The 19,822-nt window shown below is 44.3% G+C and overlaps 2 protein-coding genes across 2 annotated transcripts; one reads left to right on the top strand and one right to left on the bottom strand.

The window, feature by feature from the left end:
• The first annotated feature begins 3,105 nt into the window (after window positions 1-3,105).
• On the top strand, window positions 3,106-5,595 carry LOC115396856 (protein ANTAGONIST OF LIKE HETEROCHROMATIN PROTEIN 1-like). The gene is made up of 2 exons (XM_030102923.1): window positions 3,106-3,514; window positions 4,433-5,595. The coding sequence occupies exons 1-2, from the start codon at window positions 3,188-3,190 to the stop codon at window positions 5,525-5,527; spliced, it is 1,422 nt and encodes a 473-aa protein (XP_029958783.1). The 5' UTR covers window positions 3,106-3,187; the 3' UTR covers window positions 5,528-5,595.
• Window positions 5,596-7,093: 1,498 nt separating this feature from the next.
• Window positions 7,094-9,397, bottom strand: LOC115396462 (trihelix transcription factor GT-3a-like). The gene is made up of 3 exons (XM_030102341.1): window positions 8,941-9,397; window positions 8,539-8,742; window positions 7,094-7,506 (listed from the first exon to the last, which is right to left on the bottom strand). Exons 1-3 carry the CDS (start codon window positions 9,302-9,304, stop codon window positions 7,094-7,096), a joined length of 981 nt encoding a protein of 326 aa, XP_029958201.1. The 5' UTR covers window positions 9,305-9,397.
• Between the last annotated feature and the right edge of the window lie 10,425 nt (window positions 9,398-19,822).

Genomic DNA, 19,822 nt, shown 5'->3' with positions numbered 1-19,822 from the left:
AAGAACACCAATTATCACAGTATGACTAGTTCTTCTAGTAAAAATGGAAAAGATAAAATGATAAAAAGTGTAATGAGTAACAGCACTCTGACGAAGCTGTGAGACGAAATACAAGCAGGCAAACTTGGCCAGCTCCAGTTCTCCACATCTCTGTGTATCTCTGCAGCAAGGTTAACGAGACTCCATCACACTTCCCTTAAAACTGTACATGTTTTTTTTTTTTTTTTTTTTTTTTTTTTTTTTACCTGAACTCCCTCGCTGCTGATAATGGAGCTGTGATACCATCAGGTGTGATTTACCAGCGGTAATCATCCACCCATCGCTGGAGCTGATCCCGGCTGATTATAGACACTGCCAGTGGATCACGGGACCAACACACATAGAGATAATCACACACTCTCACATCCACACCTACAGAATATGTTGAGTCACCAGAAAAAAGCCCGGACTGAACCAGTAATTTTCTCACTGTGAAGCAAAATTGAAAACCACCACTGACTGGAGGTTATATGGTTATATTTGGCTGGAGATCTTGCCAAACCACACAGCTTTTCCTGCCATGAGTCTATTTTATATGGTATCGTCAACAAATAAAGACTAAACAATAGTTACACACTTGTTCTTTATGATAATAAAGGTGTAATCCAGCGAGATAAAACCGTTCAGCAGGTGACTCACGGCTCGCCGTGCTTCGCCGTGGTTTGGCGGTTTGCAGCCAGACCAGGACACCATTTGGTTCACGGCTCGCCCTGCTGGGCAGTAATACTCCGCGCTCTGCCGCTCCTGCCCTCTCGCCATCTGGGGATTTAATGAGCCCAGAACGGCCTTGTTGATGCCAATCGATGGCAGGAACTGCGCACGGTTCTTCTGGTTCGTCAAGCCGCAGCATGAGTCAGAAGCTTTGGGGAAGCGGAGAAACGTACAGAGAGTTCAAGTGACACACATCACCCTCTGTTACTCACACACACACACTGACTCTCCTCATGTTTCAGTGTATTGTATATCATTAGCTGTGAGTTTAATTGCTTTCGAAGTGATTCAATGACAGAAAACAGAAGAGAGCAACAGGTTTAATCGCGTTGCATTGTCTCAGTGAAACATCGGTAATTAGCAGGTCTCGCTTGGTGATTTTTCATTAACCCCTGGAAATCATCTGGAGTCGGTTTGAAAACTCTGCAATTATGCAAAGTTTGTTTTTTCCCCAAAATTCCTCCTCTTTTCCACAGAAGGACATCTTGATAAGAGGGAGGCGGTTAACAGCTCCAAGTTCCCCCGTTTTCTTCTCTTTCTTTCTTTCTTTTTTTTCTTTCAACTTTTCGCCTCACAGCATGAGGCAAAAAAGATCAATACGGCGTGTTGCTCATGTTGTGCCCCGCAGTTCTTTGAGTGGTGTCGACTTGACATCGCCGTGGCTGCAGCTGCGGCTGATTCGTGGGGCACTGATGGCGGCGGAATCCTCCCTGTGATCGGGGACTTTAAAGCGCCGCAGCTCTCCCAGAAGGCCCTGAGAGAGGCTCTGTCAAAGCACTCTGATGCCGTTCTCCAGGCTTGGAGTGCTGGCGGGGATTTCCAGCCGTATGCATTTAGTTACAGAAAAGAAAAAAAAAAACACAATGCTGTAAAGTCGCCCTCTTGAATGGCGCTTATGCAACATCAGGCTGCGGTTACATTTTCAAATGGCGTGTGTTACATTCGGTTTAAAAACCACTCAGCTGCCTATGCATCATGAGAAAGACTCTTTACAGGTGTGGTAGAGATGTAACACGGATGGCTGTGGCTCAGGCGCTCGGGTTGTTGCCCTTCAGTTTTCTGATCAGTGGTTCAATGCCTGGCTCCAGCTGCACACGTGTCTAAGAAATCCAAGATTTAAGAAACCAGCTCCCAGAATAGATAAGTATGAAATCTCTCATCTTTACACCACAAATGCTGAAACTTTGGCGTCAGCCCAACAATAATGGATTACAGGGTTGCGTTCACGCTACTGAAACTACTGAGCTTGAAATGGCATTTTATATTTTTCACACACTTCACTTGTAATTTGTTGGTTTTGTAATCTAGCATGATCCGAAGCAGAAGTCGCTACACTAACACACTAACATGACTCTTTTCTTGCTCATGCATCCATGATTGCCATTATATATGTTTTGGTTACTTCATGTCTTATTCTCTAGAGTTTGGTGTATTTCTGCGGCAGGATTCCAGACCCTCAGATAAATACTCTCAAGTGCATGTGCACAGAAAACTTTACATAAATGCAAACATTTTATTGCTCGTTTGATCGTTTGGTTTCCCGAGCTTTCACCAGTGGTGTGCAAGAACATTGCATCACAGCCAGCATTATTATTGTGCGAATGTCCACATCGATGGCCTTGGCTTAAACCGGGTGAAGCCTCATCCAGCTGAAGGCCGTGAGTCCCGGCGGAGTGTGAAGGCCGGGTCCGGCGCCGCTCCGTCACAGGGCCGACACAATCACATTCATCTTGTGTGACTTCGTGAATGAGTAATTCTGAATTGATGGTGCAAACTGCTTTGAGCGTTTTTAAAAGAAATGAAAAACACAGCAGGGGTGAAAACTATTTGTTTAAAATCATGTAAATTAAGAAATCGGTTGATCAACCAAGTTGGTTACAAGCACAAAGAAATACATGCTTTCTAAATCTTCACTGTGACTTTTAATTCCTTCGACATTCTGTTAATGTTTTATTTCAGGATTATCTAAAAGTACAATCAATTTAATAATTTTAAGTTTTATCTGTGATTTCTGATACAGTTGAATGAATAAAGACCTAATGGAATAAAAAAGAATAAACATTTCACAGTTTTATTTTTGTCTGTTTTTTCCATATTTTTCACATATTGGATTTCAGCCAAATAATTTTTAAGAAATCAAATTCCCTCATCTTTTTCCCCATAAAAAGCTGTTTGATGTAAAGCCCCTTTTCCACAGCGCAGCTGGTGACGGTACGGGTCGGGTCTGGTAGGATCAGGTCGGTTAAAGCGTACCAGGCACAAATCACGTGTCGCGTTTCCATTGGAGGGGTTACGGCTGTAATGTAGGCGGGGTTATGAGTGTGTGCGTCACCACACAGGGTGTGACGAGTAACGCGCTTGCAAAGGCGGGAGAAATTGTGGAAGAGTTTTGCGGAGACCCGCCATTGTCCACTGAAGAAGAGTTTTGCGGAGCAGTATGGACGACATCATCGGCGCTGTGTTTTTACTCTGTGCGTTCTACTACCTGGCTAAAACAAGACAGGCTGTATTAGAAAGAAGGGTCCATGAGGCTCGGAGAGATGCTGCAATTAAAAGGGAAAGAGTAGCGGACATGATCAGGCGGATGGCGGAGAGTTCAGACGAGGAGGCAAGCACCGGCTCCAGCACCGACTCCAGCACCGACTCCAGCACTGACTCCAGCTTTGAGGAGAGATGCGAGCAGGAGAGGCGCGAGCGGAAAAGACTCGTCCTGCGAAGAGCGCACTGGGAAAGAGAGCAATGCAGAAGAAGGCAACGCAACAGGGTAAGCCCATGGAGCATGTTTTATCCCCCGCTGCGTGTCCTGTCCGTCCACAGAATCCCCTGTGAACTCGCACAAGTTGTGATACATCCTTAGCCGTTCTTTTTTTGTGTGTTTTTGCTTTTTGGTGAACCCATATTAACTTCGTCTACATACCAGCATTAATGCCCCAATGGAAAATGAAAACATGTTTCAAGCTAGTCGGTCTGGTGAACTCAGCAGGGAAACGCGGTGGTACTAATAATGTGTATAATTGAACTCAAATTTTAGACATGTACGAGTCAAGTCCTGGTGTAGATGGACTATTCCTGTTCCTCATGTAGCTTCAGTAGTGAGAAAGGGAAGTTTAAATTAATTTATCTGTTCTGACCCAAAGTACCGTCCAGTACTGCAACTATAAAAACAAGATTTAACTACATATGACATCAAATGTGCTCGCAAAAAAGCTTGATTTGCTTTTATATACGTCAAAATCTGACTTAAATACACTCGCTGACAAAATAAAAGTGCTAAACAGGTTTCCCATTTTGGAAACATTTACAATTAATCAGTTTGCTTTTGTCTTGCTCGTGAACACTGTTGAGGTTTCTGTCCTATGTACAGCTTAACTATTCCATGTTCCTCTGTCATTTTGCTGACATCACACATGTCAGTGGAATACATACACACAAACACACATAACACAAAGGGGTGGCACAAATAGCATCAGATATTGCTTATGAACTACAAACTTCAATCTACAGGAACATATGACTTGGTTTATGTCCACTTCAATTTCAAGCTTCTGGTTTCTCGCCTGATAAACACATTTCATCTGGGGGTGAATAGGAAATGCAACGGAGTGGAAAAGAAAACGGTGTTTGGAGCTCTCAACTTGCTGTCACTTGCATCTAACTGTGTGAATCTGCTGTTGTCTCCCAGGTGATCCAGGCAGTGCTGCAACGTCGACGCCGCAGGCCCACCACTTGGGCTTTCAGTCGAAGCAGCGACTGGTGGGACGTCATTGTGCCTGGCTTCACAACCGCTCAGTGGGTCCTAAACTTTCGCATGTCAGAAGACACTTTTCAACACTTGTGTGAAAAGGTGCGTCCGGCTATGGAGAAACAAAACACCACCTTCCGCGCATGTGTCCCGCTGCGGAAAAGGGTTGCTGTTGCGTTGTGGAAACTGGCGACCAACGCTGAGTACCGGAGCATCAGCCACCTTTTCGGTGTCAGCATCACCACTGTGTGCCGCTGCGTGCAGGACTTCTGTGATGCTGCGCGTGAGCTGTTGGTCCCGGAGCTCATAAAGTTTCCCGACCTGCACACCCTGCAAGACATGTCAGCGTACTTCCATAGCCGGTGGGGGCTCCCGCAGTGTGTGGGTGCTATTGATGGGTCACATATTCCCATTATCGCACCACAAGACTTCCACTGCGATTATTTCAATCGCAAGGGCTGGCACTCCGTCATCCTCCAGGCGGTCGTGGATGGGAGAGGTCTCTTCTGGAGTGTGTCAGCTGGGATGCCTGGCAGTGTGCACGACGCGCGTGTACTCAGACTGTCCTCCTTCCAGGAACTGGTGGATCACGGCAGCCTGTTCCCCACACGCACCAGAGACATCGGTGGGGTGGATGTGGGCTACTACATCCTGGGAGACTCTGCCTACCCGCTGCAGAGGTGGCTGATGAAACCGTTCCTGGACACCGGGCGGCTGACAGCAGGTCAGCAGCTGTTCAATCGAAAGATCTCCAGGGCCCGGGTGGTGGTGGAGAACGCCTTCGGAAGGCTGAAGGGCAGGTGGCGCTGCCTTTTGAAGCGTAATGACAGTGACCTCACGCTCGTAAAGTCAATGGTGCTGGCATGTTGTGCTCTGCACAACCTCTGTGAGAGCCATGGCGAGGACTTCAACAATGAGTGGAACCTCACTGTGCAGGCTGGTGCTGCAGCAGAGCCTGAGGTGGCCCTGGGCCAGATTGCAGATGAAGACGGAAAAGATGTGAGGGAGGCACTGATGCTTCACCTCAGCTCATAAAGTGTATATACATTGTGATGCGTGTGTGTGTTGAACCCTTCCGCTGTGTCACTCGAAAGACGTGTGTTCTGTATGTGCATTATAATAAATGTGACACATTGATCCTTTGTCTCCTCGTTTTCTCTCTGCACGACACAAAAAGAATGGATGACACAGGTCATCACAGCTCCAAAAACGCCACATACCTGTTTCTGGATTGGTATGCATTGCAGGGACACAGCTGCCACTACAAGGAGTGACTGCAGACGTTGTCAATCATCAAACATTTCCACTGCACCATCCCTTACTTGCAACATATGGATTCCAAAAAACTTTCTTCCCAGATGAGGTTCAGCAGCAGCTGCGGCGTAACATGAGGCACACGTGACCTCCTGCAATCGACCGGTTAACCACCATTTCGCCCCTCTACAACTAGCATGCCTGCTATTTTTCCTACCACTTATGTGACACATATTTTCAGACTGACGTGGCATTCTGAAGGCGGCATGTGCCAACGCTGAATAATAAATATATATGGGGTGTGGGAATGTGACCTAAAAACAAAAGTTCAGTGCTTCTCTGAAACACAGACCAAAAGCTGTGGAATAAGTTCTTATAATAATTTATGCAATTTAAAAAGCACCTTTCAACACACCCAGGGACACCGAACATGTAGCAGTGACAAAGTAGGACTGACAAAAGTGCAGCCGTTACTCACTGTATTACTACACCTCCATCACTGTGTGGTACGCTGGCGCCACCGAAAGGGACAAAGTCAGATTACAGCGTACTGTATGACATGCTGAAAAGGAGATAGACTGCACGCTCCCACCCCTGGAGGACCTGTACGTCACCAGCTACGGTCCATCCTGACTACAACCTCCCACTTCAATAACAGCTTCCTCCCCTCTGCCATCAGACTGATGAACACAAAACAACTAATGTCTTTTACACACCAACAGCCCTGTTTGGGACTCCTGAATATATAAGATTTGTCTGCAGTACTACATTGCATTATACGCGGGTAACTACACACCTGCTGCTGCTGTGACCCACCACCCCAGCTGCTATGTTGTTCTGTACAATGTACACTAGTTTTTCTTGGTGGTTACTGAAAGATGTTATTGTGTTTTATATGTATTCAATCTTTTATTTTTCGATAGTTTACTTTTAATGTCACAGCATTCACATCGGGTACAATTCCTAGGTTGTGAACTTGTTCATGGCCAAGGGCAATAAAGTTCTATCTGGCTCTGTGTAGTGCTGACATGCACCTGCAGTGTGAACAGGCAGCGCTGAGTGTCTACAGGTTATTATTTCTGAAGCTCTCTCCGGTGCAAAGGCTCCACACTGGGAGGTGACTTACCACTGGTGGTTGGATGTGCACATCTGTTGGTGCAGTGCTGCAGAAACTAGTCAAGCAGACACTTTTGCTTTCAATTTTGCAGCCTACCAAATACTTGAGTGAGAAAAAAAAAAATCGCATGACAAATTGTGTCATCAGGCTCACTGTGCGTGTGTAGACCAGAAACAAGAATCTGCAGACATTGACAGGGTTCACACACAACTTTTATTGCTCTCAGACAACTACTCTGTCAGCGCAGTGTCACGCAAGGCTGCCGAGCCCTGTGTCAGCGCAGACACACCCTGTGCAAATATTCTTGAGAAGAATTGGTTGTGGTCTTGGAGCTCCGCAGTCACTCTGGCTTCCTTCTGCCTGGCAGTTTCAGCCTGGGCCTCAAGAAACTGCAGGTGCAGACGCCGCTCTTCCTTTCTGTCCTGGTAGCGGGCACGGCGCTCCTCCCGGCGGGCACGCCGCTCCTCCTGGCGGGCTTGCATATCCTCACGGCGGAGACGCAGCTCCTCCTGGCGGGCACGGTCATGGCGCTCCAGCTCCTCCCTCAGAAGGTCGTGGTTGAGCTGTGCCAGCCTTGAGTCATTAGCTTGGAGCTCTCGGAGGACCATCGACAGCTCACTGGGATGATCCCGCCGCCTCCGTGCTGCAAAATGAAAGAGGGACAGAGAACGTTGAAGCACGGCCATTGCTTGACTCTTCTGTAAAGGATTCACCGTATTGTGGTCACTCTTTCACCAATGGTTCCCCGAAAACATGGCCTGGGAGAATCCCAACATGCTTTTTTTTTCTTTTCTCATCGAAACCTTTATTGTGTTAGTGTTGCTTCCTCTGCGAACACTGACGTTTTGTCCTGTCTGGACATCTATCTCGGTTTGCTGTCATACTATACAGCGAAGTTGCATCCATCTATACAACTAACCCCAATTGAAGACCCCGATGGACTCCTGGCGCAAGATGTCAGTGTACTTGACACATTTAATCACTGGCATTGTTTTGTCTTTCAATAGTTACTTCAGGGGCTTTGTCACTTACAGCCAATGTATTTATAGTTTTTCTATTTGGCAAATGTTCCCCTTTTGGATTGCGATGAGCTCCCAGTGCAGTGTCACACCTAACTCATCATTTAACTTATGCTCCAGCCAATAAAGTTATTATTCCATGGAAACACTCCACATCTGAGACAGAGTGTTGAAGTTGATTGTTTTTGCAAAAATGTCTCATTTCACTTGACTTAAGAAACATGCAAATAACAATTGTCTTAGAAGAAGTCTCTCCATACCGACGAAATGTAATATTTAAGTGCATTTATCTTAAATACATTAGAATTAGACATTTCCACTCAGAGCAAGTTCACAAAGCTTGCACAGATATGGATGTTTTGCAGTGTTATGAGCAACAGCATCCACAGACATATAGAACTCTCTCTCTCTCTCTCTCATATATATATATATATATATATATATATATATATATATATATATATATATATGTAATTATTATTGTATATATTATTACATTACATATATTACACTCTGATTAACTTCAGGAATGTGTGACAAATAATAACGAAGGTCCATGGCTAGAAAAACTGGAGTGTACTGACACAATTTCTGTTGCGTTGATGTTGTGGACAGTCTCATGCAGCATCTACAACATGTACACGAGTCCTCCTCACCTGAGCGCTGCTGCGTGCGTGAAAGTGCCGGTGGAGTTTCACGTCCTCTGGGAGGTGGTATGGGGGAGCACGGCGGGTCGACTGACGGTGTGGATGAAGACGAAGATGACGCAGTAGTCGCCTGTGCAGGAGTGCTGCACCGAAAGTCGATCTCGCTGGGCCCAGAGGCAGGGGACTCCTCGCCCTGGAGCGACACACGTGCTCCTGCAGAAATACACCAAGAACACTTTCAGAGAGACACCGACAACAATGGAATGAAGCTAACCGGCTTAGCTGCGTGCTTGCTACTAGCTAGCGCCGCACATAAATGTAAATTTAAGACGGAAAGCACGGAGTGAAACCCTGGATTACTGCAAGGCAACACTGGTGGTTGAAAGCACAGTTAAGAATTGCACAACTCACCTTCGCCGTCCACAAGTGATCGGCAACGGGCTTCGTCGCTCTCCGCTGTGGCGTCCCTCCCTTGTGTGGCCGGTCTGTTGCCATAAATGGCGTCCATCAAATCCAACCACCGCCAGTTCTTTCTGTGGACCCCACTCCGGCTGTTGTGGTCCTTCACTTTGCGGTAGTCACCACGCAGTTTCTTTAACTTTGCGCGGCACTGCTCGGCGGTGCGGTCGAACCCCAGCTCCTTCATGCGACCAGAAATCACAATAAAGGTCTTCTGGTTGCGCACGGCGCCATCCAGGTCCCGTTGTATGTCCTCCTCGCCGACAATTCCAAGGAGGGCTTCGACTTCGCCGTTACACCAATTTTCGGTCGACATTTTTGGCCAAGAGTCCGCGAAGCACGTCCTGAACAACTGTTCATCAGAGATGAGATCATCAGAGATAGTTCGCTCTTTCGCGGGCTAGCCAGAGTGGCACATTTCACGGACCAATCAGCAGACACGGGTGCTCAAGTCCCTCCCTACCATATCCGGAACAGTACGGGTGGTCGCTGCTCGCAAGCAGGACCGACAAATGGTCGCGGTTGGTCACGGCTCGTCACCCTTATGACGTCACCAGTGGCTATGGAAACGCGCGCATATCCGATCCGATCCTACCAGATCTGAACCATACCGTCACTGTGGAAAAGGGGCTTTCAATGATCTGTCCTGTACTCAGCTTTTACTAATTCTGCATCCAATAAATACAAATAATGCTAAACATATGTATCGTCCTAAAAAAACAATTCAATCCAAATTTAAAGTCAAAAATACAACACAGTCCTTTCAAGGCATTTTGCAATGAAAAAACCCAACAGTTCCACATGAGCAAGCATCTTCACCTGCGGAAAGGAAAAACTCCCCTTTCAAAGAACAAAACCGACAGAACCAGGCTCAGGGGTGGCAGCTTTCTGCGATTCTGGTTTGAGTGAGGGGATTTAAACCAACAGGACAGACAGAAAGATTGTGGGGAGGAGTTCAGACGCTGGCTGAGGCAGGAGGCAGAGACCCAGACTCTGGGTCACCCTCTACCTGAGCCAGCCTGTTTCCACCAGCATGCCACCATCGCTCCAGAACCAAGGAATGCCTCTGCAGCCCGTTCATGCGTTAGACCTGCTGGAAACTATCATTTCATGGATTATTTCATTGGATTATGTCCAAGTACAAAGGGAGACGTCGGTGGAAGACGTTACCAAACATACTGGAGCATTAAAGCATATAATGAGAAATGTGGGTGAGAAGAAGAAGAAGAAGAAAAAGAGAAAACAAAAAGGCACAAGAGATGATCTGTCAGAAAGTCTAAGCTGTGGTTAAAAATAGAGCAAAAGAAGAGATTCCAAATAGAGTCCCCCTAGCGTTTTGCACCATCTTTTTCACATATCCATGTTGCTCTTTGTAGTATGGACCTTAATCAAAGGCATTTTGCTTAAAGCTTTCCACCGATGCACTCAAACAAGAAGAGTGTTTGGTATTTCATGCATTTACAGACAGCGAGATAACAGTTTATTTTCTGCATTTGAATATTTTGCACAGAAACCAAAAAACAGTAAAAAGTATAGTGCAGCAACATTCCTTTCAGACTGTAAACAGATGAGTATCAACAGACTCTTTTCCAAATGATGAATGTTATACTCTTCTGTCATTTGTCATAAGTTGTTTGAAGCCTACATACAGGCCAACATGTGCTTCATTACATTTCATAAAACTCCAATTAATGCCAGATTTTTTTGCAGTTTCACCCAAAATTCTTATTCGGCAGAGATAAAGATGGGAAACACGCCATATTCTGCTGTGTTGAATGAGACAATAATAAAAAGTAGGCATTTAGAATTGTAAAAAAAAAAAAAACCAAAAAACACACACACACAAAAAAAGTGAAGTTTCTCATTTTCCCGGAGCAAAGCACCCAGGGGGAATCTAAATGGCACCTGCCTTTAATGGCTTCCCACAGCGTTTTTCAAGCAGTCGATCTAACCGGTTTCATTGTGTTTTCAAACTTTTTATTTGTTCTTCTGAGCGGGATTGAAATGCGCAGCACAACGGCCCAACTGGGGAGGAAGCTAATTGTCTCAACCGACTCCATGCAAATAAAAGAGGCTTTACTGGCCGTTCAGTCGCCACTTTGACTTAATCAACACAATTTCATTTTGGCTCCATCGGTCACATCGAACGCTTGTTTACTGACGTTGATTTGATTTTTCTAAGTTTGCCAGTTTTGTTCCCATATTTGTAAAACAGCTATTGAGGAGCACTGTCTGTGCCTGCTGCTTTTATAAACACTCCATCAGTGCAATGTGGACCCTGTTCCCCCCCCCCACCTCCGCTCACATTATGTGCCCTTTAGGAAATCCTAAAACTGCGCTTCACAATCTGCACTGAGGTGATCTGCTCTGCCTGCGCCTCTTCCCAGCTGAGTCTGTAATTAACTTGCGCTGATTGAGCCATCAGGCCCACTCGACGTGCGCTCCCGCTCATCTGAATCCCATCGACGGAACGACATGAAACAACCGGCGCGCTGCTGTTCGGCTGACACCGCCGCCGCGTTTCCTCTTCCCACTCAGCGTACACCGTGTTTCTATTTTCAGACGGCCGGGAATCTGTCTCGGCGCGTCCGTTTAGAGAGGTGATGAAACAAGGACGAGCCGAGAGAAGGATGCGAGCGCGGTCGCCCAAACACCCGCGGTTTAATCCAGGAAGCTTTATTAGCAATGATTCTGAGCTATCTCTGGAAAGCCTTGCAGGCCCCGGCTCAGTGTGAGGCAGCACTCAAAATGCAGGGAGCTGTCTCTCGTGGGCCAAATTATTAGAGCTCAAAAACACTCTTCAAAGGCCTTTGTGACTTTTTCCTACAACCCACAAGCGCTAATTTCCAGCCATGGGGTTTGTCTGGGTTCAGATGGGGGTTGTTAGGATTGTTTCTGGGCCAATTATGCAGAGAAAATAAGCCATCTTTATTGCCCTACAGGGACTGAACCGCAGCTCACTGATCTTATCAATTTGATTTAGAAAACTAGATGAACTTGATAGATTTTTTTTTTTTTTTTTTCAGATGTTTTGGATTTTGACAGCGTTTATTCGCTCAGTCACACCGGCTTAACTCTTTCAGAGAGGCGCCACTTTGGAAGAGAAGATTAGAACGTCTGTCTGAGACAACTGGCTCTGTTTATTAAGATATTAAGACAAATTCAATTACACAGAGAGTCGCTTTGCAGCAGTCATCCTGCAAACAGAAGAAATACCTCTGAGAAGTTGACCACGCAGCACTAGCCTGAAAATTCTTCTGAGTGAAGACTCAACGGATGACTGAACGGCTTCTCATCATAGAAAAGTTGCAAGTCTTCAAGCATAAAACGTAATGTAGCATTTTTGGAACAGACATCTAACATTAAGCCAGATTTAGTTGCATTGCTTCACTGCAACATATACAGTTTGTCATTGTTTTGGTAAGAAATATTATACTTAGACAGATGGGAGATGCCTGTGTGGGAACAGAAAATGAGACTTTAACTGTCAAAAAAAAAAAAAAAATCACAATTTGAAAACAAATAGATAAAACTGATAGAGTTGTTCAAGTAACAACAAAAAAAACAACAACAATAACAACAAACAAAACATAAACTGCACTGCATTTGGAGGGGAACACCACCTTCATCTTTCAAAACAGCCATACAGCTGAATCATCACTCCTCTACCAAAGTTTCACTAAACGGTGATCCTTCATGATGTCGGGATTTAATACAGTTTGAGTGTAGGTTTCCATTCATTTCAGCTCGCTGGACCTGGCAACCAAGAGCACACCTTCAATTCTGCCAAAAACGACCTGGCCAACAAACATACACCCAAAAGCGATTTGTCCCGTCACTTCGACTAAATGGAGTCAGGCAGTTGAGGACAAATTCAAGCAAAAAGCACTGCCACTTCTTAAAATTCTGTGGCTTTTGAGAAAAGCGTTGGCAGAGTGATACAGACTGCTCAGATCAACCGCTCCAGTAATGATCGGAAATAAAATGCTGTAGCTTGAGAGCTGACGACTCACCAGAAAACAAATCATTTTAAAATGTTGTAGAGACAAATCCTGATTTTTTCAGATATTCTCCTGATTTGTTGGTAATTGGGAATGTCTTTCTGAGCATTTCTTTCTGGTTGAAGCCTATCTAACTCATGACTTCCATGTTCTCCCTGGGTCTACAGATGTTTCTACTCTTCCTCATAACATTGATGGTTTGCACTGAATAGCCCTCAGTGTGTGTGTCACCTACCTCTGTGGGCAGAAAAAAAAAACACAATTAACAGAAGAAGCATAGTAAAAACTGATAAAATCCAAAGCCGCTGCTTCGACTTGCTGGTTTTCAAAGTGAGTAGCGGCTTCATTTTTCCAAAGAATAGCACTTCACTTGTTGGCACCCTGGGTGTTAGAAAGCCACATAAAAAATGCACTTGCAGCTGACACAGAGCGTGAGTGGTACTGATACTGTATCGTCTACAAATTCACTGAACACGCTTCTTTTGTTGTTGTAGGAGATGAACATGGAGAAGCTTAGGATTCTGGGCATTGTTTGGGAAACAGCCTGGAATGAAATTAGGAGAGACAGCAGTGAAATGAATCCTGGTTGGTCTCTCGCTCCAGTTAATCAGATAACAACAAAAGGCAGCAGAGCATGGGGGGGAATGTGTCAGCAGGAAGTTACGGTCTTGAAACTCCGAGAGCGGCGTGAAGAGACGGAGCGAGCGAACGGCAAATATATTTTGGGGATGAAAGAGTGCCAGGGTATCCTTGGAGGACCGTGCGTCTAATTGTTTTTGTTATGGATGCACCAGCAGGTGTCAGCAAAGCAAACACTAACTAGGACACACACCAAACAGTCCCTTGCATGAATTATTCACCCTGATCCTGGTGATTCGTTGGGCAAAACTGGAGCATGAAGTATGGGAAAGACAAAGCGAGCACAACATACTGATGACAGCGAGTCGAAAGAACTCAGAGGTCTCTCAGTAATCCCAAATGAAATCTGGCACAAAAACACACACGGACATCTTTACATCGACACTCCATATCACGTCTGTCATTTGCATTTTCCTCAAGTTAACAGATTGTGATGCTGTGGCGTCTTATCCACCCTGAAAGATGAAACAAATGACACATTTGACCGTGTCAGAGTGACTCACTGCCTCTCAGACAAGCCGCAGTCGGGGGTCCCGACTCCAACACTGCTCTTGATATCTGTGTCACCGAGGGAAGAGCGCTAAAAGGCTCAGACAGCAGTTTGAACATGACATCAACACAAGTCTCCCCGGTTTATGTACCGTATAATAAACATGCCAATCAAATAATGAGACGTTAGCGTTCACAACTTCAGCGTCGGCTGCATCCCGACGATCGTCACGGAGACGGCCTTTGAATCGACAACATCGGCCACGGTTGCATTTGACTCACAAATAAACCAGGCTGACTCCTTCCAGCTCCTTTCATAAGAGGATTTTCTGCTCTTCGCTGGTGTATGACCCTGAAAACTAAATATTCTGGGGCTTCCTTTTTTTTTTTTCCTTTCATTTTTGACAATTAATTGGTTATACAATTAGAAAAGAAAAAAGAAAACTTTTCATCATCGAGTAATAAAACATTTAATTATTTAATATTTCATTTTTGGATTTTAAATTTTTTAATTGTAACGTTTAATTTTTTAAACTGCTGTCTTGGCCAGGATTCCCTTGAAAAATAGATCACTGTGTCTCAATGGGACTGACATCATTAAATAAAGGCTAAAATTAAAAAAAACAATAATTAAACAATTTTAATCAAAAACTATCTCGCCCCATCCTGAACTGCCGGTCGTATCTTTGTGGGGAATTTGAGTGCCGGCATGATCCCAGGAGCTCTGATGCCCGTGGCTTTGCAGTGTGGATTGGGTGGTAGTCACCAGCGGCGGCCATGGCGATCCCAGACCCAGAGACTCGCTCTTGGGACATGGAGGAAGCAGAGGCTGAGGTCTCAGAGGTGGACTCATCCACCACCCCAAACAAAATCACCATGGTGGTTCGTGAGCTGCTCGGTGGCAAGGCACCGGATGTGGATGAGATCCGCCCTGAGTACCTTTATCTAGGGACTGTCTTGGCTGACATGTCTCTGTAACATCATGTGGTGGCTGGGGACGGTACCTCTGGATTGCAGAAATTTCGTGCCAGGGGCCAGACAGGGTCCAGTTCAGGGACAACAAGATTTTGTCTCTGCTTTTGACAGATCATGTTGTGCTGTTGGCTTCATCCAACCTGGACCTACAGCACGCACTGCGGTGATCTGCAACCGAGTGTGAACCAACAAAGATGAAGATCAGTACCTCCAAATCCGAGGCCGTGGTCTTCGACTGGAAGATGGTCTGCCATCTGTGAGTCTCCCGAGAGATCCTGGCCCAAGAGGAGGATTTATGCACAAGATTTCAAGATACGACAAGTAAGGGAAGGACGGAACATGAGATTGACAGATGCATCGTTGCAGCGGCTGCAGTTGTTTTATCGGTCTGTTGTGGTGAAGAAGAAGCTGAAATTAAAAGTAAAGCTCTCGATTTACTGATCAATCTGGCCTGGGAACATCTTAGGATCCTGCTGGAAGAGCTGGAGGAAGTGTCTGGAGAAAGCGAAGTGCGGGTATCCTTGCTTAGACGGCTGTCCCCGTGACCCGAGCCTGGATAACAGGCGGAAGATGAATGGAGGGATGGAATCTAGCTATTATTGTCTGGAGTGGAAAAGTGGCCCAGATGGGGTACCATTATGTTAATGCCACGACAGAAATAACCCAAGGGGATTATTAAAGTATGACTGGTTTAGTTTATATTTACAGGTAGCAAAGAAATACAAATCATACAAAATTATATCACATCTTTGTTGAGCATGACACAAAATTTAACAGGCCAACATCAATCTGACTTGCATTGTCATGTAAATAAACTAATTTCATTCCACAGTGTTATAGTATGAAGGTTCTGTAATGAGACCTGACAAAAAGGGCCATTTCACAAGTCATCTCCTCAGGATACATTCCGTCAGCAGAGTCTTATGGTCGGATAAAAGTTTCTGTAAATGCAGAAAGTGGTAATTATGGATCATCTGTCACAAAGTTGAGAGCTGGAGGATGTGCTGCGTGGATTGGCAGCTGCCTCCTGTGTTGTGTCAGCTCTATTTGCATCTCTATATGGCCTCAGTGGCGCCTTCAGCCATCAGCTGTCTGTCTCATGTCAGCTGGATCTCTGAGTGTCTCATTTACACTGCCGCTTTTGCTTTCCGTCTCACTCCCGAGTGTAGACTCACTCTCTTTCCTCTTTCTGTCATTTTCTTCTTCGTCAGATTCTCACTCCTACTGCCGACAAGCTCCTGCTCCATTCTGTGAGGGTCGGGATGAATGAAGATGAGATTTACACTTAAAGTTATGACAGCTGTGAGCAGCCATATGAATATGTTTAAGTAGCAACATATTTAAAGAAAACAGACTTCAGCCACCAGCATAGAAATTTATGTCTCCACCTGTTGCAGAAATCAGCTTTCCGTAGTCGCTTCCCCTTCAGCTAATGGCACATATTTCTCACGGTGGGCAGATAGCAAAAGACCTTCAAGTCATTGTCAGATCTGACCTTTCCTCTAGAAAATATCCCTTGTGCACGGCATTTATAGTGAGACTGTGTGGGTGTATGGTCAGAGCATATTTTTTTGTTTTCGTATCTAGGACTGCACTGAATGCCTACAATTAAAAAGAAAAAAAAAAAAAGCATATGGAAATTGTAACGCTCATTATTTTTCATTTACTAAAAGAAAAAAAAAGCAGCCAGTGTAGAAAAATCTATTTGCAATATTGTGACATTTCCTGCTTCATTTCATCTCGGACCATCCTTCTCCTGCTTCGGTGTGTCTCTCGCCTTATCTCCCATCCCGGTCTGTCGTCCTCCTCAGTCTTTTTCATCAGCCAAACAGAGCCTGCCTTGCTTTCCAAAGCAGCTGCAGCAAGCAGCAATCGGCCCGTCACATCTTATCTCAGCTTTTTTTTCCCCCCCCCCAAGGAAAGGACAGCAAAATGTAGAGCAACTGGGGCCTAGAAGGGTTTTACAACCAATAAATAGGTAACTGAAGGTCCTCGTTTTAAGTCCAGGTTGAAGTGGATATTGCATGTTCTCCCTGTGCATTGTATGGACTTTCTCTGTGGACTGTGGTTTCCCCCAGCAGACCAAAAACCTTCATTTGAGGCTAACGTGAAGAAGATGAGAAAAATAAAAGCTTGTTGATTCATGTCATTGTGTTCGGTTTACTCTTGTAGTCCCTGGAATTTTCGGCTGCTGTGCATTTCTGGGTCATTTAGGGAGACTAAGTTGAATCTAGTGGAGTTCGGATCCATAAAACATTTATTTTTCTCAGAGCGGCCCCCATTCAGTCAGTTTCTGTAAGGGAGTTGGGTATAATGGTTTATTTTACAAAGGCGAAGCTGATAAAACTGATCAGAAAATCTCTTTGGATTTAATCTTCCATGTTGCATATTTTGCTGGAGGCTGTTGATGAACCGGCCTAAATCAGCACATTCAACATAAAATACATATTTTAAAGAGCTGAATTTGGTCTGCTTTGAATGAACTTTTTTCAGTGTCCTCACAGCTTCTCAGGTGTCACACAACACTTTTATTTGAAAATAAAGTTGTTTTAATGTTAATTTTTTTTCTGTTTAAGATCACAAATTTATCAACTTGTTATTCCAATTTTTTTCTGAACAGACTGTATTATTGAATGAACGAATAGATAAGTCACTTCATTTATTAACCATTCTGAGTTAGCTGGAATGTGGAAATTAAAGTCTCGACAAACCACTACGAGTTCAAGTCAGGTTTCTTATTGTTGGTGATGTTTAGCCAACAGAATCATGCTGGTCACAAATGGGGAAAATTTGTTATTTTGGTGAAATGCAAATACTGCTAAACTATAAAATAGAGTAAACTCCATTATAATCTGCTCTTCAGCAATTCACAATCTGTTGAAAAGCCTGATGGCATAGATTTCTTTTTCGCATTGAAATTCACAGTGAAACATTAATCTTAATGGTTTTGGAATGAATTGGAAGATAAATGTCCGTGACACTCAATTCATCATGTTTTATCATCACCATCCATCAGTCTTCTGTACTCGCATTGTGCTGGTGGTGGGGAGCCGGAGTCAGTCCCATGTGGCGCATAACAAACACACAGAGACAAATACCTTCATACAAACAGTCACCAAGTGAAACCGTGTCAGTGGACGGGAGCAGGAGAACTCTCACACACACACACCCACACACACACACGTTGTAAAGAATACCAGGTGAAATGTCTCTGTATCTTATCTCAACTGTCTGCTAGGATTGGTGAGTTAGAAAAAGCCTTTATTGATACCAGAAATTTAGGCCCCATTTATATGAATTTAACTGACAATATCGCTATATTTTCATCTTCATCTCATAAAGGTTTTACATTTAAAAAGCAACTTTTTGAAAATGAACTGTATACACTCGACGATGTCAGAAACGATGAAAGCGAAGGAGTTTCATGTGGAGCCACAACGAAAACTACAATCCATGAAGGTATACAGAGAACAGAAATGCCAGTAACCTGCCTTTCTTCTTCTTCTTCTTCTTCTCCACATGTGATAATGGTGTAGAAAGTGTACACGTAATTGGAGAAAATGTATCAAGGTAATAAGTGACCAGAAGCGATACATTTATTAGCTGTAGATTTCTTGCAGATTCAAGCAACTTTCCCCTCCATGTGCATGTGTATTTCAGAAAATTTCAGATTTTCACATTGACAGAGATGAAACACTTTCAAAATGTTGCACACTGGAAGCTGTTTTCTAAAATAGTAACGTTTTCAGTGCCTCAGATCAAAAGCTTTCTGTGTTCACTTGAAAACATTGTCGCATAAAGAGAATAAAGAAGCAGATGGACGGAGTGTTTAAAGAAATCAACATTAAATGCAATACATATTCTGTCCTCTGACAAAACCCAATGACGTAAAAGAGGGAAAACTCCACACACTCTTGATATGATGCAACAGTGATATTCACTACAGCACCATGCAGTCGATGTTTATCATGTTCATCTTCGTCACAGCGTCTCGAGCTGATTCTGGTGTTAGAGGAGAGAGATCTGAAACGGGAAAACGTGTCCCTGCCTTCAGAGGTGATTGGTGGATATTAAAGTGGAAGGAAGAGGTGGAAATAGTCATGTGAAACATGGCAGATACCCCTGAGTGAGTCACTTCACATTTGTATTGGCTCGAGGGCTTTCATGAATGATGAAGCCAAAGTTTATATAGAAGTGTTCAGTATTCATCTCAGCCAATTTCCAGCATAAGTCACAACCACAACAACATACAAACCTTCACTTCCTCAATGCAATATTTTTCAATTCTGCTTAGGTCAAGGTGTAAGACCCGCCAGAAAAATTAAACATCAACACTCACTTGCTATTCCTAAAAATCATTTATATGATGCTTCAGGTCCTGGATAAAACACCAAGAAACATTCAACCTTGACACAAACTGAGGGCTGATTCTTAAACCAAGAGACAACTTGATTTTCTTTTTTTTTTTTTTTTTTTAATCAGAGTTGATCAAACTTGAAAGTCCTTGAATCAGAATGCTGCAAATAAACTGACACCGAAAGTACAAATCTTGGATATCAGTAAATGTCTTATTGCTAATTGAAAGAAAATGCAGGAAAGAAAGCTATATTGTCGTAGCAGCACATGCATATCTTTGTCCCCACGTAGCTTTTCATTTCTCTTCGATTATAAGCAGAGCTTCATACTGAACTCAGTTTCATCCATCCATCCATCCATCTTCAGCCGCTTAT

Source organism: Salarias fasciatus, chromosome 11 (genome assembly GCF_902148845.1).
Source record: "Salarias fasciatus chromosome 11, fSalaFa1.1, whole genome shotgun sequence".
Classification (NCBI taxonomy): domain Eukaryota; kingdom Metazoa; phylum Chordata; class Actinopteri; order Blenniiformes; family Blenniidae; genus Salarias; species Salarias fasciatus.
Note: the sequence above shows the minus strand (reverse complement) of the source record. Positions and strands in the feature narration are given on the sequence as shown.

What these genes read in the sequence shown, in the direction of transcription:
- LOC115396856 (XM_030102923.1), top strand. Translation starts at nt 3,188, where the DNA reads ATGGACGACATCATCGGCGCTGTGTTTTTACTCTGTGCGTTCTACTAC. An exon ending in GAAGAAGGCAACGCAACAGG is followed by an intron (nt 3,515 to 4,432) that starts GTAAGCCCATGG and finishes GTTGTCTCCCAG; the next exon opens with GTGATCCAGGCAGTGCTGCA.
- LOC115396462 (XM_030102341.1), bottom strand. Translation starts at nt 9,304, where the DNA reads ATGTCGACCGAAAATTGGTGTAACGGCGAAGTCGAAGCCCTCCTTGGA. An exon ending in ATCACTTGTGGACGGCGAAG is followed by an intron (nt 8,743 to 8,940) that starts GTGAGTTGTGCA and finishes GTATTTCTGCAG; the next exon opens with GAGCACGTGTGTCGCTCCAG. An exon ending in ACGCACGCAGCAGCGCTCAG is followed by an intron (nt 7,507 to 8,538) that starts GTGAGGAGGACT and finishes TTCATTTTGCAG; the next exon opens with CACGGAGGCGGCGGGATCAT.